General features: G+C 41.7%; 1 protein-coding gene across 1 annotated transcript in view; it reads left to right on the forward strand.

The window, feature by feature from the left end:
- Positions 1 to 19,702, forward strand: part of TPGS2 (tubulin polyglutamylase complex subunit 2) — a 56,323-nt gene that overhangs the window by 936 nt on the left and 35,685 nt on the right. The window contains exon 2 of the mRNA XM_024764156.1: positions 15,775 to 15,854. Within this exon, the coding sequence (XP_024619924.1) occupies positions 15,775 to 15,854 (80 nt within the window). The remainder of the gene's footprint in view (positions 1 to 15,774; positions 15,855 to 19,702) is intronic.

Here is a 19,702-nt window from a genome sequence, read left to right on the forward strand (position 1 = left end):
ACACAGGAGGAGGTGATTGACCTTACCTGGAGAGTTAAGAAATACGTCCCACGGGAGATGATGCTAAATTTTGAAAGACAAATGGGAGTTAGCCAGATAACTAAGGAGGAAGGCAATCTAAGCAGGCCGGAACAGTATGCTTCAGTGCCTTCCCATCGCATTCATAATAGAATCCAAATTCTATACCATGGCCCACAAGTCTGCTATAATTTGCCCTCATCTGTCTTTCTGACGTTATTTTCACTCTGGCTTTGCCGCAGTAGCCTCCTTGTACCATTAGCACACTAAGCTTATTCCCACTTAAAGGCTTTTGCGATTTACTAGACCTTGCATCTGGAATTCTCTTCCTGTCAATGTCTGTCTCTGACTTCATTCAGATCTCTGATTAAATACCATGAGCTCAGAGAAGCCTTTCCTGAATATAGTCTTAATAACACCCTTCCCTAAGTGGGTTCCCTTAACCCACTTTTATTTTTATCCTCACGGCTTTGTCACTACTTGAAATTATATATTTTACTTGAAATTATATATTTATTTGGTTGGTTTTTTTGTCTGTCTTTTTTTCTGTAGTAGAAGTCCATGAGAATAGGAACTTTGTATTGCTCTTCCCTGTATTCCCCAGTGCCTAAGACAGTAAATGAGGCATGAAACATCCTGATGTGTTTGGGAGAAGTGATAGATTTTAGAAATGAAATTATAGAGTAGGACAAGGAGAGGTCTAATCATCAAGACCACCCATATCCTATCTCCTCATTCTTATCCAAACTTCTGCCCTGTTGCTTCTCGTACTCCTGGACTTAGGCAGGTCTTGCTATTCCACAGGCATGCTTCATTAGTATCTTTATAAGTCTAGGAAGTTTTCTCTAAATAAGAAGTTATTTTCTTTTGATAAATGTTTAATCCACTCAAGTCAAGCCAACTAAATTTCCCTTAAGCTGTCAGCTCGATTTAAAGACCTAAATAATTAAGTGACTGTAAACATTTTAAATTTCATTTATGCATTTAATATATTCTATCTATTAAGCATTTCACATGTCTGGCAAACTGGTAATAGCTACAAGTCAAAAACTACGTGAGGAATTAACTGACTCTGTTAAACTTTCAGGAAATCTAGCCTCCTGTAAACAGTCTATTTATAAACTTAATCAAAACCTAATAATTTCAAGTTAAAAAGCACAAGTCGAAAATCATTTGCAGACATACCTCAGAAATATTGGGGGTTTGGTTCCAGACCACTGCAATAAAGTGAATATCCTAATAAAGTGAGACACACAAATTTTTGGTTTCCCAGTCCATATAAAAGTTATGATTACACTATACTGTAGTCTATTAAGTGTGCAATAGCATTGTGTCTAAAATAAATGTATATACCTTAAAAAAAATTTATTGCTAAAAAATGCTAAATATCATCTGACAATGCAGGGTTGCCACAAACCTTCAATTTGTAAAAAACGCAATACCTGAGAAAAACAATTTTACTGCACAAAAAAGTGCAGTAAAATGAGTATGCCTGTATATTATTTTTTCACATTTGTTTTTTGTTTGAAAAGATAATATATTAAGGGGATTTTTTTAAAACAAGGCAGCTGAAGTCAGTGGTGGGTGTACGGTAAACAACCTCCCTAAAAGATATGAAATAACTCCACAATTGCATTTTTATCCAAAACCAAACTCTCAGCATTGCTTAAAGACAAAGAATACCATCTGTTCAGAATGGCTGAATAAAAAGAGAAAAAGCAACAAATCACAGGGCCAGACCCTAATTGTTCCTGCCACACTCCCTCACTACTAGAAGGCTCTGTGACAAGCAGACAGACCCATGAAGAGACTAGTTGGAACAATCAACAGAAACTAGAAACTAGCGTCACTAGCCTAGAAATCTTTTTAAACAGCACAATAATGCAAAATGAAGGAGAGAAAAGTAAAACCCATAGAGAACTAATGCTGAAATCAGGAAATAAAATGTCAAACAGACAGCTGAGGAAAACTCTTACCAAAAAACAACTGTGAAGCAGAAGAAAATGGTAAGTCTAAACTCCAAACAAAATTAAAATACATGAACAAGTATAGAAAATTCAATGAAAGAAAGTGTGAACCAAGGATATAATATCTAGCCAAACTGTCTTTAAAATAAAAGAACTTAGGGAATTCTATACCCATGAACCCTTCCTGAGGAATCTACTGGAGGATAGATTTCATCAAATCAAATATAGCTTGGGGAACCTTCAGCAAAAAGACTGATGCTGAGCATCATTTTCATACAGACACATACACATGAACATACATAAATACATACATATAAGACTAAAGCAAAGGTGGGAGGAGAGTGGAAGAATGATGTACCAGTTGTTACCTATTATGACAAATTAAAAGGGCATTTGAAAGGGTATAAGTACAATGTAAGTGGTGGGCAGATTTCTTAGATGACCTCCAATGCCACCTACCTGTGTGTAACACTTTACTCTTGAAAATAGGCAGGACCTGTGAAGATGATGAATGTCATTCTATGGCTTAGGTTACATTATATGACAAAGGCAGAGATTTTTTGTTGTATGTGATTGAAGTACCTAATCAGTTGACTTTGACTTAAAAGGGACATTATCCTAGGTAGGTCTGACCTAATCAGGTGAGCATTCTAAAAGAGGATATAGAAGTCAGACAGATTTCCTCCTGGCTTTGAAAAACTAAGCTGCCATGTTGTGAGAGATCCTAGGAGAGGACCAATAGCAAGGAACTAGTGGCTTCTAGGAGCTGAGAGCAGCCTCCTAGCTCATGGTCATCAAGAGAACAGGATCCTCAGTCCTACCACTGCTAAGTGTGGTAATTTGTTATGCAGCATAGAAAACTAGTACATATTTTATTACCTGGAAGTGGGTGCTGCTGTAACATATACCTAAATGGAAGTGTCTTTGGAACTGGGAAGTGGCTGGAGGCTGGAGGAACCTTCAGGAACTTGATAGAGAAAGTCTAAATCACCATGAAAAGACTGTAGTAGAAATCTGGACTATAACAATATGGAGAATACTGCTGGTGAGGACTCAGAAGGAAATAGCATAATGGCAGAAATAAATCCTAGCTTATTAGTAGTTACATTTAATGTAAATAAACTAGACACTCCCATGAGAAGGCAGAAATTGACATAAGATTTTAGAAAAACAAAAACATGATTCAAAAATACCCAGTCTACAAGAGACACATTTTGTATTTAAAGACACAAATAGGTTAAAAGGGAAAAGATGGGGGAAAAATATACCATGCAAATAGAACCCAAAGTAGAGCTTGAGTGGCTATACTAATATCAGGCAAAATAATCTTTAAAACAAAGTTCATTATTAGAAACAAATGAGGAGGGCTTCCCTGGTGGCACAGTGGTTGAGAGTCCTCCTGCTGATGCAGGGGACACGGGTTCGTGCCCCGGTCCGGGAAGATCCCACATGCCGTGGAGTGGCTGGGCCCGTGAGCCATGGCCACTGAAACTGTGCGTCCGGAGCCTGTGCTCCGCAACGGGAGAGGCCACAACAGTGAGAGGCCCGTGTACAGCAAAAAAAAAAAAGAAACAAAGGAGGACAGTTCATAATGATAATAGGTGTCAATGCTCAGAAAGGCAAAACAATTATAATCTATGTGCACCTACAAAGGCCCAAAATATATGAAGCAAAAACTGACAGACTTGAAAGAAGTAGACAATTCAACAATAATAGTTTGATACTTAAACGCCCTATTTATAACAATGGATAAAACACCTAAGCAGAAAGTCAACAAGGAAATAGTAGACTTAAGCAACACTGTAAATCGACTATACCTAACAGACATCCATAGAACACTTTACCCTAAAAGAGTAGAATAAAAATTCTTCTCAAGTATACATGGAGTAACCTCAAGAATAAACCATATGTTTGACAAGCTGAAATAAATTTTAAAGGATTGATATCATACAAAGTGTGTTCTCTGATGATAGAACACACCCAAACTGTGGGATAGAGTGAAAACATAAAAACAGAAATCAGACTTCCTCAACCTGATAAAGGGCATCTATGAAAAATCCATGGCTAACATTATACTCAATGGTGAAAAACTGTATGATTTCCCATTAAAATCAGGAACAAGACAAATATTCATGGGATCCCCAGCACCACACCAGGTTCGACAGTTCACTAGGAGGATTACAGGACAGACAGTCATGTTGTGATTTATTACAGCAGAAGCAAAGGGAAAGGTGCATGTGGGGAAATCAAGGAAACCAGATGTAAGTTTTCAAGAATCCTCTCTCAGTGAAATCACATGGGACACAATTGTTCCAGCAATGTGTGACAACACATCTGAAATGTTGTCTACTAGGGAAGCTTATTTGAGCCCAGAAGTCCAGACCTGTTATTGGAAATCCATCATTCAGACATCCTCTACCTAGTATGTACCAAATTTGAGACTCCCAGCGGAAAGCTCGTGTTCAGCATAAACCATATTGTAACAACAGGTAGGTACAATGAGCCATTCTTTTTTTTTTTTAAATAAAGTGAGCCATTCTTACCAGGCAATGGTGGGAACCCTCCTGAAATCCAAGTTCCCAGATGCCAGCCAAGAACCAACCTTACAAGCAGGACTTTCTAAATATTGCAGTCTCAGGCATCTGTGTTCACTCTTTTTTGCACAATAAGAACTCCCCTCTTACAACTTCTATTCAGCATTTTACTGGAGATTCTAGTCAGAACAATTCGACAAGAAAATGAAATAAAGACATACAATTTGGAAAGAAAGAAGTAAAGAGCTATTTGCAGATAACATGCTCTTGTATATTAAAAAAGTCCTAAGAAATCCACCAAAAAAAGGGAAAAAAACCCTACACATTAGCAATGAACAATCCAAAAATAAAATTACAGAAACAATTCAATTTACAGTTGGGTCAAAACAGTAAAATACTTAGTAAAAAGTTAAATTAACAGAAGTAAGGAGTAAACAAGCACATTAACAGAAGTGCATGACTTGTACACTGAAAACTACAACACAATATATAAAGAAATTAAAGAGCACCTAAATAAATTGGAAGACATCTCATGTTTATGGCTTGGAATTCTTAATACTGTTAGAATCCCATACTCCCCAAATTGATCTAAATCTACAATCCCTATGAAAATGTCAGCTGCCTCTTTTGCAGAAATTGACAAATAACCCAGTCCTAAAATTAATATGGAAATGAAGGACACCCAGAATAGCCAAAACAATCTTGGAAAAGAGGAACAAAAATTAGAGGACTTAAGCCTCACTATTTGAAAATTTACTACACTTGGGATAATGAAAATGTTCTGCAGATGAATAGTGGTAATAGTTGCACAACAATGTGAGTGCACTTAACTGTACACTTCACAATAGTTAATACGGCAAATTTTATGTATATTTTACTATGATAAAAAAATTTACTCCAAAGCTACAATAGTCTTAACTGTGGCACTGGCATAAAGATAGAAATATAGATCAATGGAATAGGATTGAGACTCCAAAACTAAACTAACACGTTTATGGTCCACTGATTTTCAACAAGGATGGCTGTACAACTCAGTGGGGGAAAAACAATCTTTTCAACAAATTGTTTTGTGACAACTAGATAGCCACATGCAAAAGAATGAAGTTGGACTCCTACCTCAATTCAAATACAAAAATTAACTCAAAATGGATCTTAGATATAAATGTAAGTGCTAAAACATAGACCTTGGATTCATTTTTAATGACTTTGGATTAGGCAATAGATTCTTAGATCTGATACCAAAAGTACAAGAAACAAACAAAATAGATAAATTGGACTTCATCAAAATTAAAGATGTTTGTGCTTTTAAGGATACCATCAAGAAAGTGAAAAGACATCCACAGAAAAGGAGAGACTTTTTGCAAATCACATATACAATGAGGGACTTATGGGTGGAATCTATGAAGGTCAACAAAAAAAAGTCAAATAACCCAATTTAAAAGGATCTGAATAGATAAACATTTGTCCAAAGAAGATATACAAAGGCCAATAAACATGTGTAAAGATGGTCATCATTGATCATTAGGGAAATTCAAATCAAAACCACGGTGAAATACCACTTCACACCCACTAGGATGCCCATAATCAGAAAGACTGACCTAAGTGTTGGTAAGGAAGTGGAGAAACTGGAACACACATACACCACAGGTGGGAATGTAAAATGGCACTCTCACTTTGGAAAACAGTTTGTTACTTCCTCAAAAAGTTAAACATAGTTACCATATGACCTAGCAATTCCACTTCTGGTTATATACCCAAGAGAAATGAAAACATTTACATGCAAAAATATGTACACAAATGTTCTTAGAAGCATTATTTGTAATAAAGTAGAAACAGTCCAAATGTCCATCAACTGATGAATGGGTCTAAAAAATGTGGTATATCTATACAATAGAAAATGTTGGCAATAGTAAGGAGTAAAGTACTGATACATGCTACAATATGGATGAACCTTGAAAACTAAATGAAAGAAGAGTTATGAAGCCCATGTGTTGTGTGATTTCATTTATATGATCTATAGTAGGCAAATCTATAGAGACTTAAAGTGAATTAGTGATTGCCAGAGGATGCTGGAAATGGGAAAGGGTGCAGGGTTACTTTTTCAGGAAAGGACACATAACTCTGTGAATATGCTAAAAACCACTGAATTATATACTTTAAAAGGGTGAACTTTATGGTATGTGAGTTATATCTCAATAAGGCTTTTTTTTTAAATAAAAAGGAGTCCTAAAAACAGCCCTCCAAGATTTCCTGCACCAGGACTGTGAAACTGATGAGATATAACACCTGTGATTTGTTGTCTTAAATAGCAAAAGGGAGATTATCCAGGTGAGCCTAATCTAATCACATGAGCCCTTTACAACATGCTGTTAACAGAAGGGGGAGTCAAAGAGATTTGAAACATGAAAGATTTGTTATGCTGTTGCTGCCTTGAAGGTGGATGGGAACACATGGGAAAGAATACAGCTGAGAGTGGCCCCAGGTGACAGCAAGCAAGGAATGGAGACTTCATTGCTACAACCACAAGGCGTTGAATTCTGCCAGTAACAGGAATGGAAGATGACCTGGAGCACCAGATGAAAACAGAACAGCTGACACCTGAGCAGTCAGTGCACCTGGCTTATGGATTTCAGCCTCAGCAGAGAATCCAGTCATGCTGTGCCAAACTTCTGAGCTACAGAACTGTGACCTAGGTGTTGTTTAAAGCTGCTAATTTGTGGTAATTTATCATGCATCAGTAGAAAATGATACATTCCCCCAAATATTTTAAGGAGAGGAACGAATGATACCCATCGCAAAAAGAAATATGTGTAATATAATACGTATAATTATAAAATATTAAGATAAAGCTGAGACCAGACATATCCCTCATAGCAACAAATATGAATGGGCTTAAGTCACCTAGTAATAGAAAAAGATTTTAAATCTAGCTTACAAAACCCAACTTTTTGCTGTTTCCCAAAACTAAAACAACTAAAGCAAACTAATTCAGAAATATTAAAAATGAAGATATGGATACATGTTTTGGGGTCCCACAACTGTCCACAAGTTCAGTGATTCACTAGAAGGACTTACAGGATGCAGACAGGACTCCCAGCTATAGTTTATTATATCAGTCAGCTGGTGCCTGGGAATCTGACCTTTGACATATCAGGTGGCATCTAGAGGAAGCATGTATAGGCTTCTGCAGTTTTCCCTGCTGTGAGTGGTCGCATAGAATACACTCCTTCCTTAAGCAGTGAAATGCTGCAATATGTTTGCAGTGTTTCTGCCCAGAGAAGCTTGCCTAAGACTCAAATTCCAGAGATTTTACTGGGGCCTGGTCAGGTAGGCAAAACAACCAGCCACAGCTGTTGTTACCAACCCTTTGAGTTAGGCCCCAACAAGGGTCCTTCTGCCCAGTATCCTTAGAGCCAATAGAACGAGACCGAGTTTGGTTCAGAAGCAAAGGAAAGTTTTATTCTTTGGTCAAAGAATGGAAAGGTGCCAGCTCACACTCTAGAGTCCAGCTGTCCCTCACAGGCTGTGGGTGGGGCTGCTTTATAGGGTTCTAGTCAGTGGGGAGGGAAGCGGGTAGAGTTCTCACGTGGCAGCACAGCTGTGCTCTTTGCGCTCCAGATCGCACGCAGTGCCAGGCGCAGCCTCTCTGCCCACGGCCCGCTGAGGCCATCTTGAGTTGAGGTGTTACACACAGAGCTGCACACAGTCCATTGAGGTGTCTGCACAGCCATTTTGCACCAGGAGCTCTGGTCTGAGGTGCTGGGTGCGAGGCCTCTGCGCACGGTACCCTATGAACAAGTGAAACAAGATGAAGCACAAAGGAAAAAGAAAAAGGTTAGACTTTATTACCCAGATTCTATTTTTTATTTCCTAGGAATTATTAATTCCGGCTTTGCGGGTGACAAACCCCTCCCCTGCTTTTTGTCCTGCTCCTCATTCTTGAGGGGCGCTGAGGGGTGCAGGTCTGTCTTCCCTAACTACTTCCTGCTGATTTGAGGCATTGTCATCACCCCGGGTGGAGGAGTGGAAGTCCCCAGCTGCCTTTAGATCTGTGTGGTTGTACCTAGGCCTTGGCCCTGTTTGTAGCCCTGAGCAACCACCATTTGTCTAACCTTTTGAAGACAAAGGACTTCAGACAATTTAAGATACATGGCCTAAGAGAACAGTGGTTACATGTCAAATGACAAGAGAATAATGGTGACATGTCAAATTTTTCCTAAAAATGAAAATATCTCGGTCTTTGGCCTGTGGGCAAGCCTGCCCTGATGTCAAGGCTCAGTGCCAGGGCTGCGTCTCCCTGGTCATGCTTTCGTTGTTTTACAGGAGAAAAGCTTAGGGTCTTAGAGAGGATCACACGAGTAGTCAGGGGGGCCATTGCCCCATGTTGTGTCTCTGCAGGTTGGGGCTCGGGGGTCTCCCCTTGAGTGCAAAGTCCCCATGGAGTGATCCCTGCAACTTCAGGGCAGAGTGGGTGGTTAGGGTCACCAAGTGGATTCTGTCCCACTTAGCCATGAGCTGATCTTGCAGCTGCTGTTTTTTGAGATTTTTAGGTTAACCCAGGCTCCTGGCCAGAAGGGGTGGAGGGCCAGGTCAGTGGGTGTGGGCAGCACCTGGTCACCATCTTCTGTGACAGCTTTCATTATTTCTCCTACCTGGAGGGCATGCTTGAGTTGTTCCATTTCAAGGGGGCTAAGGTGTCCCTTCTCTTGGACTTGGGGAATGGGTCTACCATACATGAGTTCAAATGGACTTAACTTTAATTACCCCTTGGGGTAACCACATGCAGAGCAGGGCTATCGAAAGCAACTTAATCCAGTGTTCTTGAGTTTCCTAACATAGCTTGGCTAAGGCTGATTGGACCTTGAGTTTCAGGGTCTGATTGGATCTCTGTCCTTGATGATTGGGGTCTCCAGACTGAGTGCAAGGTCCGTTTTATGCCCAGGGCACTCATTACCTCCTTCGTCACTTGAGACACAAATGCTGTACCATTATTGCTTTGCAGGGATCTTGGGAGCCCAAACCTGGCGATTATATCTTTTAGTAATGCCTTAGCCACTTCAGCTGCCATTTCAGTTCTAGCAGGGAATGCTTGTATCCACTCAGAAATTGTGTCTACTAGCACCAAGAGATACCTGAAATTGCCCAGTACTCTTGGCATGACGGTGAAATTAATCTGCCAGTCTTCTCCAGGATATGTCCCTCTGGTCTGAATGGGCCTGATCTGGGGGATTCTGGAGGGTCTGGTTTTGGGGGTTGTTCATTGTGCAGATGGGGCATGTCTCATCTATCCGACTGATTATACTTTTCATGCCAGGAGTTACCATGAGCTCAACTAACCAATTATATAGGGCTTCCCTCCTGTAGTGAGTCTTTTGATGAGCCTCTCTGATGGCTTGACAAGCTATAGTTTGGGAAAGAAGCATTGACCATGTTCATTAGCTAGCCACCCATGGCCTCCTAGATCTCTGTTGAAGCCCAATTTTCAGTCTTTGTCTAATTTTGTAGATTTTGTACAGTCTTTGTGTAGATTGGGGAATAATTGGATGGATCTGGCCTTTGAGGTATGAGGGGTAGCTGACAAGTTACGGTTTCTAGGACTACCCTTTTGGCAGTTGCATCCGCTTTGTTTCCCTTTATTACCTCTGTATTCCCTTTTCGTGAGGCCTACAGTGAATCGCTGCCACCTTTTTTGGAAGCTTTACTCCTCCTATGAGCTTCAATGTGCTTAAGCCACGTTTCACCTGTTTATTCCCTGCAGTAAGCATACCTTGTTCCTTCCAGATAGCCCTGTCTGTGGGTAGGATGGCATACACATACCTGGGAATCTGTGTAAACATTTAAGATTTTCCCTGTCCCGTGCTCTAGGGCTCAGGTGAGGGCTATCAACTCCACCTTTTGGGCGGAAGTCCCGGTGGGGGGATGGGGGTGGGTAGCTTCTCACTTCTATGACTTGGGTGTGGGAGGTTACTGCATGTCCCACCAGCCTTTTCTCCTCTCCCATAAAACTACTCCCGTCTGTGAGCCATTCCTCTTTGGCATTTGGGAGAGGTTCACTTCCTAGGTTGGGGCAACTGGAATAGATTGTGTCTGTGGTTTCTATACGATCATGCTCCAGGGGCCCTGTTTCTGTGGGTAGCAGGGTGGCAGGATTTAGTGTGTGACAGGTTTCTGTGGTAGCCACTGGGTTGTCTAAAGGCATAGCCTGAACTTGAATCAACCTTCCAGGGGATAACTATTCTGTTACCTTAGAACTTCCTAAAACCTGAACCTGGTGTGGAGTCAAGCTGAAAGGTCAGGTGCAGCTGCTTTGCACTAGGAACTCTGGTCTGAAGTGCCAGGTACAAGGCCTCTGCACGCAGTACCCTATTAAGGAAGTGAAACTAGACCAAGGCGAAAGGAAATAAAAAAGATTAGACTTTACCTTATTTTCCAGATTCTATGTTTATTTCCTGGGAATTGTTAATGAGCTTTGCCCATGACACTATGGAAATTTTAGACTCCCAAAAGGATAGCAAATGTTTATTGGTTTAGCCAAAGATGGGCAAAACAGCCTTATCAATGTAGAACACATGCAAAGGCCAGATTACGAGGCACCAGCTACAGGTGAACCCTACAAGCTGGTCCTTCTAAAGATATTAACCTCAGGTTGGCTATGTGCAGTCCACCCTACTCCTCCCCCAGCCCTCCAGTTGCCTCACCTTCAAGCCCTGGCTTCATGTATTCTTCTTACCCAATTCTTTGATTTGTGTAATAAACTGTTAACTTGTTCTCTTTGAATAATCTTATGTAGTCTTAAGTTTTATTTTCTGACTCTAAAGGCCTTCAGTGTCATATCTTGGATTCCAAAACCTCTCACACTTTTTGTCTGGTTCCGTGGCCACAATTTTTAAATCATATAAATGACCACTTCCTCTGACCTGCACACATTCACTTGTCCTGAAAGTGAATCTACAGATGCAAACTGTCTATCAGGGTTCTTAGTGGCAGACCATAGAATACATAGCTAGTTTAAGGCTAGAAGTACACTCTAGCTAGTTAAGGCAGAAAGGGCTTGATTAAGGGGCATTAGCCCATAAAATCATTGGAAGATTAAGCGGAACAGATTCTAAGCTGAGAAACAAACTGAAAAGGGGATGCTAAGTGGGACGTACCTGCAGCTAGTGTGGTTAGGAAGCTGCAGAACTGAGAAACTGCTGCTGCTTCTGCCATACGACAACTCTCAACCCCATGAGATCAAAATACCTTTGCAACTATGACTGTGAAAAGAGCCAGTCTCCCCATTTGCCCCTCTATCTCACCTGCTCATTCCCTCCTTCCAGGTTTTATGGGAGTGGTTTTCCCTGCAGAAAGCTTGGCCTCCAGTGGGTGCCTAGCTGCAGTGGAATCTGGGAAATGTAGTCTTTAGCCAGCCAATCTCTAAAATACAGGAAGGCACACTGGAAGGAGCAGGAGTAGGTGTTAATTAAGCCAATCCGCAGGAATGGCCATGTCATCCTTCAAGGCCCATATCAACTGTGCATAGTTTGTGACAGCAGGTCCTCATGGAGTACCTCAGGGATTATTGACTCAGCGACAGTTTTCTACTAGGCAGTCTGTTCCAGTTATTTATTCCTGGGTAACAGACCACCCCAAAACAGTGGTTTGAAACAGCAGTTTACTGTCTCTCCCAGTCCTGTGGGTTGACTAGGCCCAGGTGGGACTATTCTCATTTCGAGTCTCTCAGGTGTATGCAATGAGATAGCAGATGGGGCTGGAATTATCTGATAGCTCAACTAGGCTGGAAGTCCAAGATGGCTTCTGCACTCAAATGTCTGGCCCCTCCGTGCTCCTCAGCATGGCCTCTCTGTCCAGAAGGGTAGCTTGGATTTAGTATGTGATGGCCCAGAGCAAAAAGAGGAAACGGGAACCTGCCAGTCCTCTTGAAGTCCAAAACTTGCATGGTGTCTCTTCGCCATATTTTATTGGTCAGAGCAGTCACGGGCTAACCCCTGTTAACGTCTCTTCACAGAGGCAGAGAAATAGACTTCACCTTTCATTGGAGAACTGGTGTGGGCAGGGAGTGAAGGAAGGAAGTGATAGCACCCAACTTTGGAGTAGGCTACCACAGGGAGTTTTCATCTGTGGCATGTCATAGTTACCTAGAGTGGACTGTGCTGTGTCTGAAGACCTGACCTTCATATCTTCATTCAGTATTTCATTTCATACTCTGCCATACAGATTATTCCAGCCAGGCAGCTCACAAATGCTTGTCATTGGTCACAAAGGCAGGAGAGTAGGGATGGCTATATCTAGTCAGATACTACTTCTCATGTGGCATATTAATAAACCAAACACAACTTGTTATCGCTGTTGCTTTCTAAACATCCTCATGATGTTTTTGGTTATCTGTAGTATTATGATTTATAATAAACATATATTTAGACTTCATCCCTGTTTCAGGCAGAGTTCCTAAAACCCCTCGAATTTCCTAAGTGGTAGGAGAGAAGAATGTGTCTTTTGTTATGTTAATTAGGTGACTTTTGGAAAGTTCTTGGGTAACCTAAAGATGGGGCTGGTTCCCAAGGGAACCAACCAGGATTAGAGGGTTGGAACTTTCACTCCCCGACCTGATTTCCAGGGAGAGGAGAGAGGCTGGAGGTTGAGTCATTTGCCAACTGACCAGTTATTTAATCAAGCATGCCTATGTAATGAAGCCTCCGTAAAAAACCAAAAGGAGAGGATGCAGAGAGCTTCCAGACTGGTTAGCCAGACACTTCCTCATGCCACTGTGCCAGGCCCCAAACTTAGCGAGGACAGAAGCCCCTTTGTTCAGGACCTTGCCCTATGTATCTTATCTCCCTGTTGATCTGTAATATCCTTTATAATAAACCAGCAACCTGGTGAGTAAAGGGGTTTCCTGACTTTTCTAGCAAACTAATCAAACCCAAGGAGGGGATCATAGGAACCCCTGATTTATAGCCAGTCTGTCAGAAGCACAGGTAACACCCTGGACCTGCAATTAGCATCTGAAGTAAGGGCAGTTTTGTGGGACTGAGCTCTTAACCTGTGGGATCTGATGCCTTCTCCTGGTAGATAGCGTCAGGATTGTGTTGAATTGTAGGACACCCAGCTGGTGTCTGAGAATTGCTTGGTGGTGAGGGGAAAACTTCCCTTCATGTTGGAATTAGCTACTAAGGCAACATGGTAGCAAAAGCATTAGGCTTGGTATCTGAGGCTGTGGTCAGAGATTTGGTTCTGTGAGATTATTTAGTATTGCTGAGCCTGTTTCCTTATCTTTAAAATAAAGTCACGATGCCTGCTTCACACGATTGTTGAAAGAGTAAATGAGATAACTTATACCAGTTCCCAGAAGTAGAGCATTATACAAATGGAATTTATTGTGCGTCCCTCTCTTCCTCACCCCCAGCACCTCCTCTTTATCAGTGTTGAAGTATTGGGTAGCGGGGTCTCTGCAGCGGGTACTTCCTGAGCAACTTGTTATATGAAAGTTCTTAAGGTCAGTATGTTGACCAGTTGTCCTATCCCGGAGGTGTTCAAAGGTTGAAAGTGAGATGTTCTCATCTGAAGTGTATCACAGCAGTTCTGTGTGAGCCTGTAGCCCCTCCACGTAGGTCTGTTATAAACTGAAGAATGGTGTGTTGTGTCTGTCTCAGCTTATTGATAGTGATGCTGTTGGCTAGGAATACCTGAGGCACTCACCTAGGTCTGTACTACTTGGATGAGCTCTACAGACATTTCCCTGACTGGAGCTGATGTTGTGGCTGGACCAGCCATTGTGGTTTTTATTATGATCGAAGATACACCTCAGCAACAACTGTCAGGGAACTTCGAAAAAAATTTTTTTATTACGCACAGGTCCTGGAGGATACATGGTATGCCCAGGGCCACACAGCCAGGTAGCTGGGAGTGAGCAGGCAGAGCCGGGTCTTTGTCTTTATTAGGGTCCAAGGACTTGGTGTCTAGGGTTTTGTGGGTTCACTCTTTATTGGTGAATTTAAAACATAAAGAGCAAGAATTAGGGCATGAGAAGGGAAAAGGTGGGCGACCACTCAAGTGGTCAGTTACCCAGGGCTTTCTGAAAGGGGAACTTCATGGGTGGGGGTGGCCTGGTTCCTTACCTAGTTACTTAGTTAGTAGCTGTGTCATACAGCTACAGTGGCAATTTGTTTATTCAAGATGGATGTATTTGAAATGGATGCCTCGGCAAAACTTAATGTCAGGCACTTACATTAGCTGTGTGTCCTCTTGCAGCCCTAGACACTAGATTACCCTGTGAGTATAGTCAGATGACATCCCTATGTAACCAGCTGGTTTGTTGGCAAGGAATTCTGTATTCTTCTGTCCCACTGCAGGTGGAGCGGTAGGATGCTAAGACTGATTAAAGTGAGACTCTGCATTTGCGTAGGATTACTGCTTTAAAGGGCTGGGCCAAGGGGCATGTAGTGACTTCTGCACATGCTCTTCATTTCTCAACTAGACCCATACTTGGAGTCAGAGGCTTGGCTTTGTGGCTTTACCTCTCAGGCTCAGTGTCCCTGCTGTAAAATTGAATAATGACATTTATTAGTCACTATCTTGGCTTTCGTGGAACAGTGCCAAATAGGACCACCCTTGAAGGGACAAGACAGTGTCTTCCATCCTAACCAATCATGGGGATAGCAAGGACCCACCTCAGGTCAAATGGCTTGAAGCTCACAGTGGTTTTCTACCACAGTACCATGCTTCCGAACATATTAGGAAGAACACTGAACAGAAGGCAGGAAAAAAAATTGTATATATGGTACTTTTTGCTTTTCCAAAGCACCTTCATTTCTGTTTCCTCTGCTTCGCTTATCAAGGAAAGTATTATTGTAATTCTTGCCTTACTAAATGCAAAGGGAAGTGAGCACTCATGTAAGGTTACACGACTAGTGAATGCATAAAGCAAGACTAGGATAGGTGGAGTCCAGAATTCTTAGCTGGTATATTGGACTATTGCTGCATACCAAGATTTGAGCCTTCTGAAAACTTAAGGGAAACTTTATGATGCATAGAAAGGATACTGGCATAATTATTACCAGAAAGACTACATGGTCTTAGGTTATGGGACCAAGTGCCTTTGAGGGACCAATTGCTTTTATCACAGGGGTAATAAATGCTCCTCAGAGGAATCTGGTATTCCTAGAGCAGTCTTCAAGAGTTAGTCAACCTCTAGTGTAGAAATACGTGAGAATGGACCAACTGAAACTCCACAGACTTTCTCTTTCCTCTTTCAGAATCATCCCCAGGTGTGACAGAGGTGACCATCATAGAAAAGGCGCCTGCTGAACGTCATATGATTTCTTCATGGGAACAAGTAAGTGTTGCCCTATTGAATCCTCACCTCCCAACAAAGGGAGGTCAACTCAAATGCCCCTGAGAAGGAAAGATTGGACAGGAAACCTATTCTTATCTCAGGCCACAGCCACCTTCAAGGTAGAGTTCACCTTTCTCTCTGTTCCTGTTCAGGCCGTTTAACACTCTCTTCCATTCCATGCCATCTCCCCAACACAGAGCAGCTCCTCTGAGCCTGTCGTATGGAGGCAATGGAACGTTTGAAGTTGTATATACGACAAAGCTGAAATCCAGCAAGGAAAGGAAGAATTAAATATCAATAAGTGTGCGGGGCAGAACGTGGTTAAATGTTGCAGAGAAGTATCAATACTAACCAGATTAATAGTGAATGCTTTCCAACCCTCCTCTGAACTTCCATTCATTCATTTATTCAATAAACGTTTTAGGCCCCTAAAATGGGCCAGGTATTGTGCTTGATGTTGAGTCCTGGAGAGTCAGTGATAATCAAAAAAGAGCACAGTGTCTTACCTCTTGATCTTACTGTCTAAGGCATAGTATAAGTCATTCCAAATATAATTACAAAGCAGATCAAGTTCTGTGAAAGAGAGGTAAAGGGAGCATTGTCAGGAGGCCTGACCTAGTCTGGAGGTTGAGAAACGTTTTTCCCAAAGAAGTTATGAGAAGTTGTTAACCAGATAGGTGAGATCTGGGAATAAGGGGCTTTTAGCCTGTGTGAAGGCTTCAAGATAGGAAGGATTACATTTTTCGAGAGCATAAGGAAGGTCCATGTGGCTAGAGCACAGGAGAGCAAGGGAGAGAGGTTGACAAGGACCACGACATGCAGGGCTTCGTAGATCATCAGGATTTCGTTCTTTATCTTGGGAGAAAAGGGGGAGCCCCTGAAATGTTTTAAGTAGAGAAGTCAGATTTCTGCTTTGGAAAATCACTGTGGCTGAGTAGCAGCAAGTGGATTTGACTAGGGAACAAGAAGTTACCGTGCCATTTAGTGAGTGCTGCTAACACATATCAGATAAGTGACTTCATTTAACCCTCAAAATAATCCTGCAAGATAGGCATTGATATCTCTGTGTTACAGATGAAGGAACTGAGGGTCAGAGTGGTCAAAGAATTTGCTCTGGGCCACATAGCTACCAAGTGGCAGAGCCTGAATGTGAACTCAGTTGTCTGCCTCTAAGCACATGCGCTTTCTGCTCTGGCTGACTGCCCCTCCTATAGAGGGCAACACTGGCAGCCTTGCCCTAGCCAGCCAAGCAGCCCACAGGTATGTGGACATGTTCAGTCCCTGCCAACAGCGCTCACTCTCCCAGGGCTGAGCCAGTAGCAGCTTCACTGGAATCTCAGTAACTGGTAATCAAGGTTTCTCTCCATGACCTCGGCTCAGCAGCACCTCAGCATTTATCATGGGCTCACTCAACTCTCACTCCCATTTTCACTCACAGCGCATGAGAGAAAATGGAATTCCAGAGCAACGTCTATCTGTTAAACTCTTACTGGCTGATCAGTCCTGGTGCAGCTGTGGCTATGCCAGCCTGGCCTGTTGACATTGTTGATTACATCCCTCCTGATCCTTAGCAGCCTTAAGTCAGTCCTTCAGGGAGAACTGCCTCGGGACTCTTTTTAAGAATAAGATTCTGAGGTGTTTCTGTCTGTTGAAGAGGAGACTCCTGGCTTAGAAACCCAGTCATAGACCTGGATGGGAGAATGAGAGGACAGGAATGCATTGTCTGGGGTGGAACACCATTAAGGCTGTGTCATATTATGTCACTTATGTATTGAGATAATTTCTGAGGCACATTCTTCCTGTGTCTTATAGCAGATATTCCCTAGAATTCTCTAAGATGACTTCACCCATTTGTTCCAGTTTTACTTATGATATTGTAGCTTATTCATTGGAAGTATGCCTTCCATGTCTGCTTTTCAGGGCTAGAGTCTACATCCGGTGTCATTGGGATCTAATCTGCCTCCTGGACAAGACAACTTTTTTGGGTTCCCATTTAGCTTAGACTGACATTGAGGAGAATACAGTTGTAGAGCTGAGTAAATAGTCATCAGCAGTCAGAAAGAATTAAAGGGCACGCACGAGAGAAAGAGATTTTTAACTAACTGAGATAGCCAATGGAACATTTTCTTCAGACATATTCAGTTGGGGGAAGTTTTGTGAAAACACCTACAATAATAAGATACATAGATTTGAATATCTCAGACCGAAGTACAGTAAAATATGCCATATCTGAAGTATCAGTACAAACAGTATTAGGATCAGTAACGTAAAAATTCACTTGAGCAGTTGGCATGTCTGAGCTTTATGAAGGGCTATGAGGTGCTTGAAAGCTAACATATGAACACAGGTGATAGGAGTTTTGGATGGGTAGTTTTATGTTTTTATATAACACTTTTTCTAATTATACTAAGCAAAAAAATGGTGACCATAGAAAATTTGGAAAATACAAAAAATGATTTTTAAAAATGAAAAGTCCTCTAGGATCTTACCACTTAGGAGGTAACCACTGTTAGTGTAATTTTAGCTGTGAGTGGAGGGTGGGTAATGGGTAGTGGTCCAGGAACCCCCCCAAGAGCCCATGAATGGAAAGTTGTCCATGGACTCCTTGAAATATGTGTTAATTTATGAAGTATGTACATTTTTCTGTGGAAAGACCCTTAGATTCTGAAAGGGGCTTGTAACCCCATAAACCTTAAGAACATGTTTTTGTATGATTTTTTTTTTTACATTCAAACTCGAGGCAATATACTATGTGCCGTTTTGTCATTTAAGCAATGGAGAGCAGAAGTTTTGGTCTGAAACTCACCCGCCCCACTTCTTCACCCGAGGGTTAACTGAAGAGCACATTTCCACAGGAGCAAGCTAGGCAGGGCCCCTCTGACTCGTGCCTGCTCCCAGAAGTACCTGTACCAGAGGAGCAGGAGGGCCCCAAGGAGCTGGTAAGTCCCTTCTCTAGGGGACTGACCCTTGAGAACTGTGTCCTTGGAGACGGCCCAGCCAGAGCACAGCCATCATGTGGTAAACCTGCTGTCTACAGATGCATCTATATAGCCAGATAATATTTTTTCCTTCCAAGAAGAGGCCCACTGCCTCTGCCCTGGGAAACCCACTGAGATAAGATAATAGTAAGGCTATGGAGGCACTGATGTGAGAAAAACAGCCTAGAGTAGGAGTCTTGTGCCAGCTCAGGCCCTTGGCTAAATATCATAACTTCTCTGTGTCCCCTGTTCATCATCCATAAAATAAATGGTTTGACATTAGTGTTATTTTTTTTAATTTTATTGAAGTATAGTTGATTTACAATGTTGTGTTAATTTCTGCTGTACAGCAAAGTGACTCAATTATACATATATATTCTTTTTCATATTCTTTTCCATTATGGTTTATAACAGGATATTGAGTATAGTTCCCTGTGCTGTACAGTAGGACCTTGTTGTTTATCCATCCTAGATACACTAGTTTGCATCTGCTAATCCCAAACTCCCAGTCCTTCTCTCTCCCCTTGCCTCCCCCCTTGGCAGTCTGTTCTCTATGTCTGTGAGGCTGTTTCTGTTTCATAGATACGTTCATTTGTGTCGTATTTTAGATTCCACATATAAGTGATACCATATGGTATTTGTCTTTCTTTTTCTGACTGATATGATAATCTCTAGGTCCATCCACATTGCTGCAAATGGCATTATTTCATTATTTATGGCCAAGTAATATTCCATTGTGTGTATGTATGTGTGTGTGTGTCTCTCTCTCTATATATATATACATATAGACACACATACACACCACATCTTCTTTATCCATTCATCTGTCAATGGACATTTAGGTTGTTTCCATGTCTTGGCTATTGTAAA

The sequence above is a fragment of the Neophocaena asiaeorientalis genome, unplaced genomic scaffold (genome assembly GCF_003031525.2).
Source record: "Neophocaena asiaeorientalis asiaeorientalis breed wild unplaced genomic scaffold, Neophocaena_asiaeorientalis_V1.1 scaffold670, whole genome shotgun sequence".
NCBI lineage: Eukaryota > Metazoa > Chordata > Mammalia > Artiodactyla > Phocoenidae > Neophocaena > Neophocaena asiaeorientalis.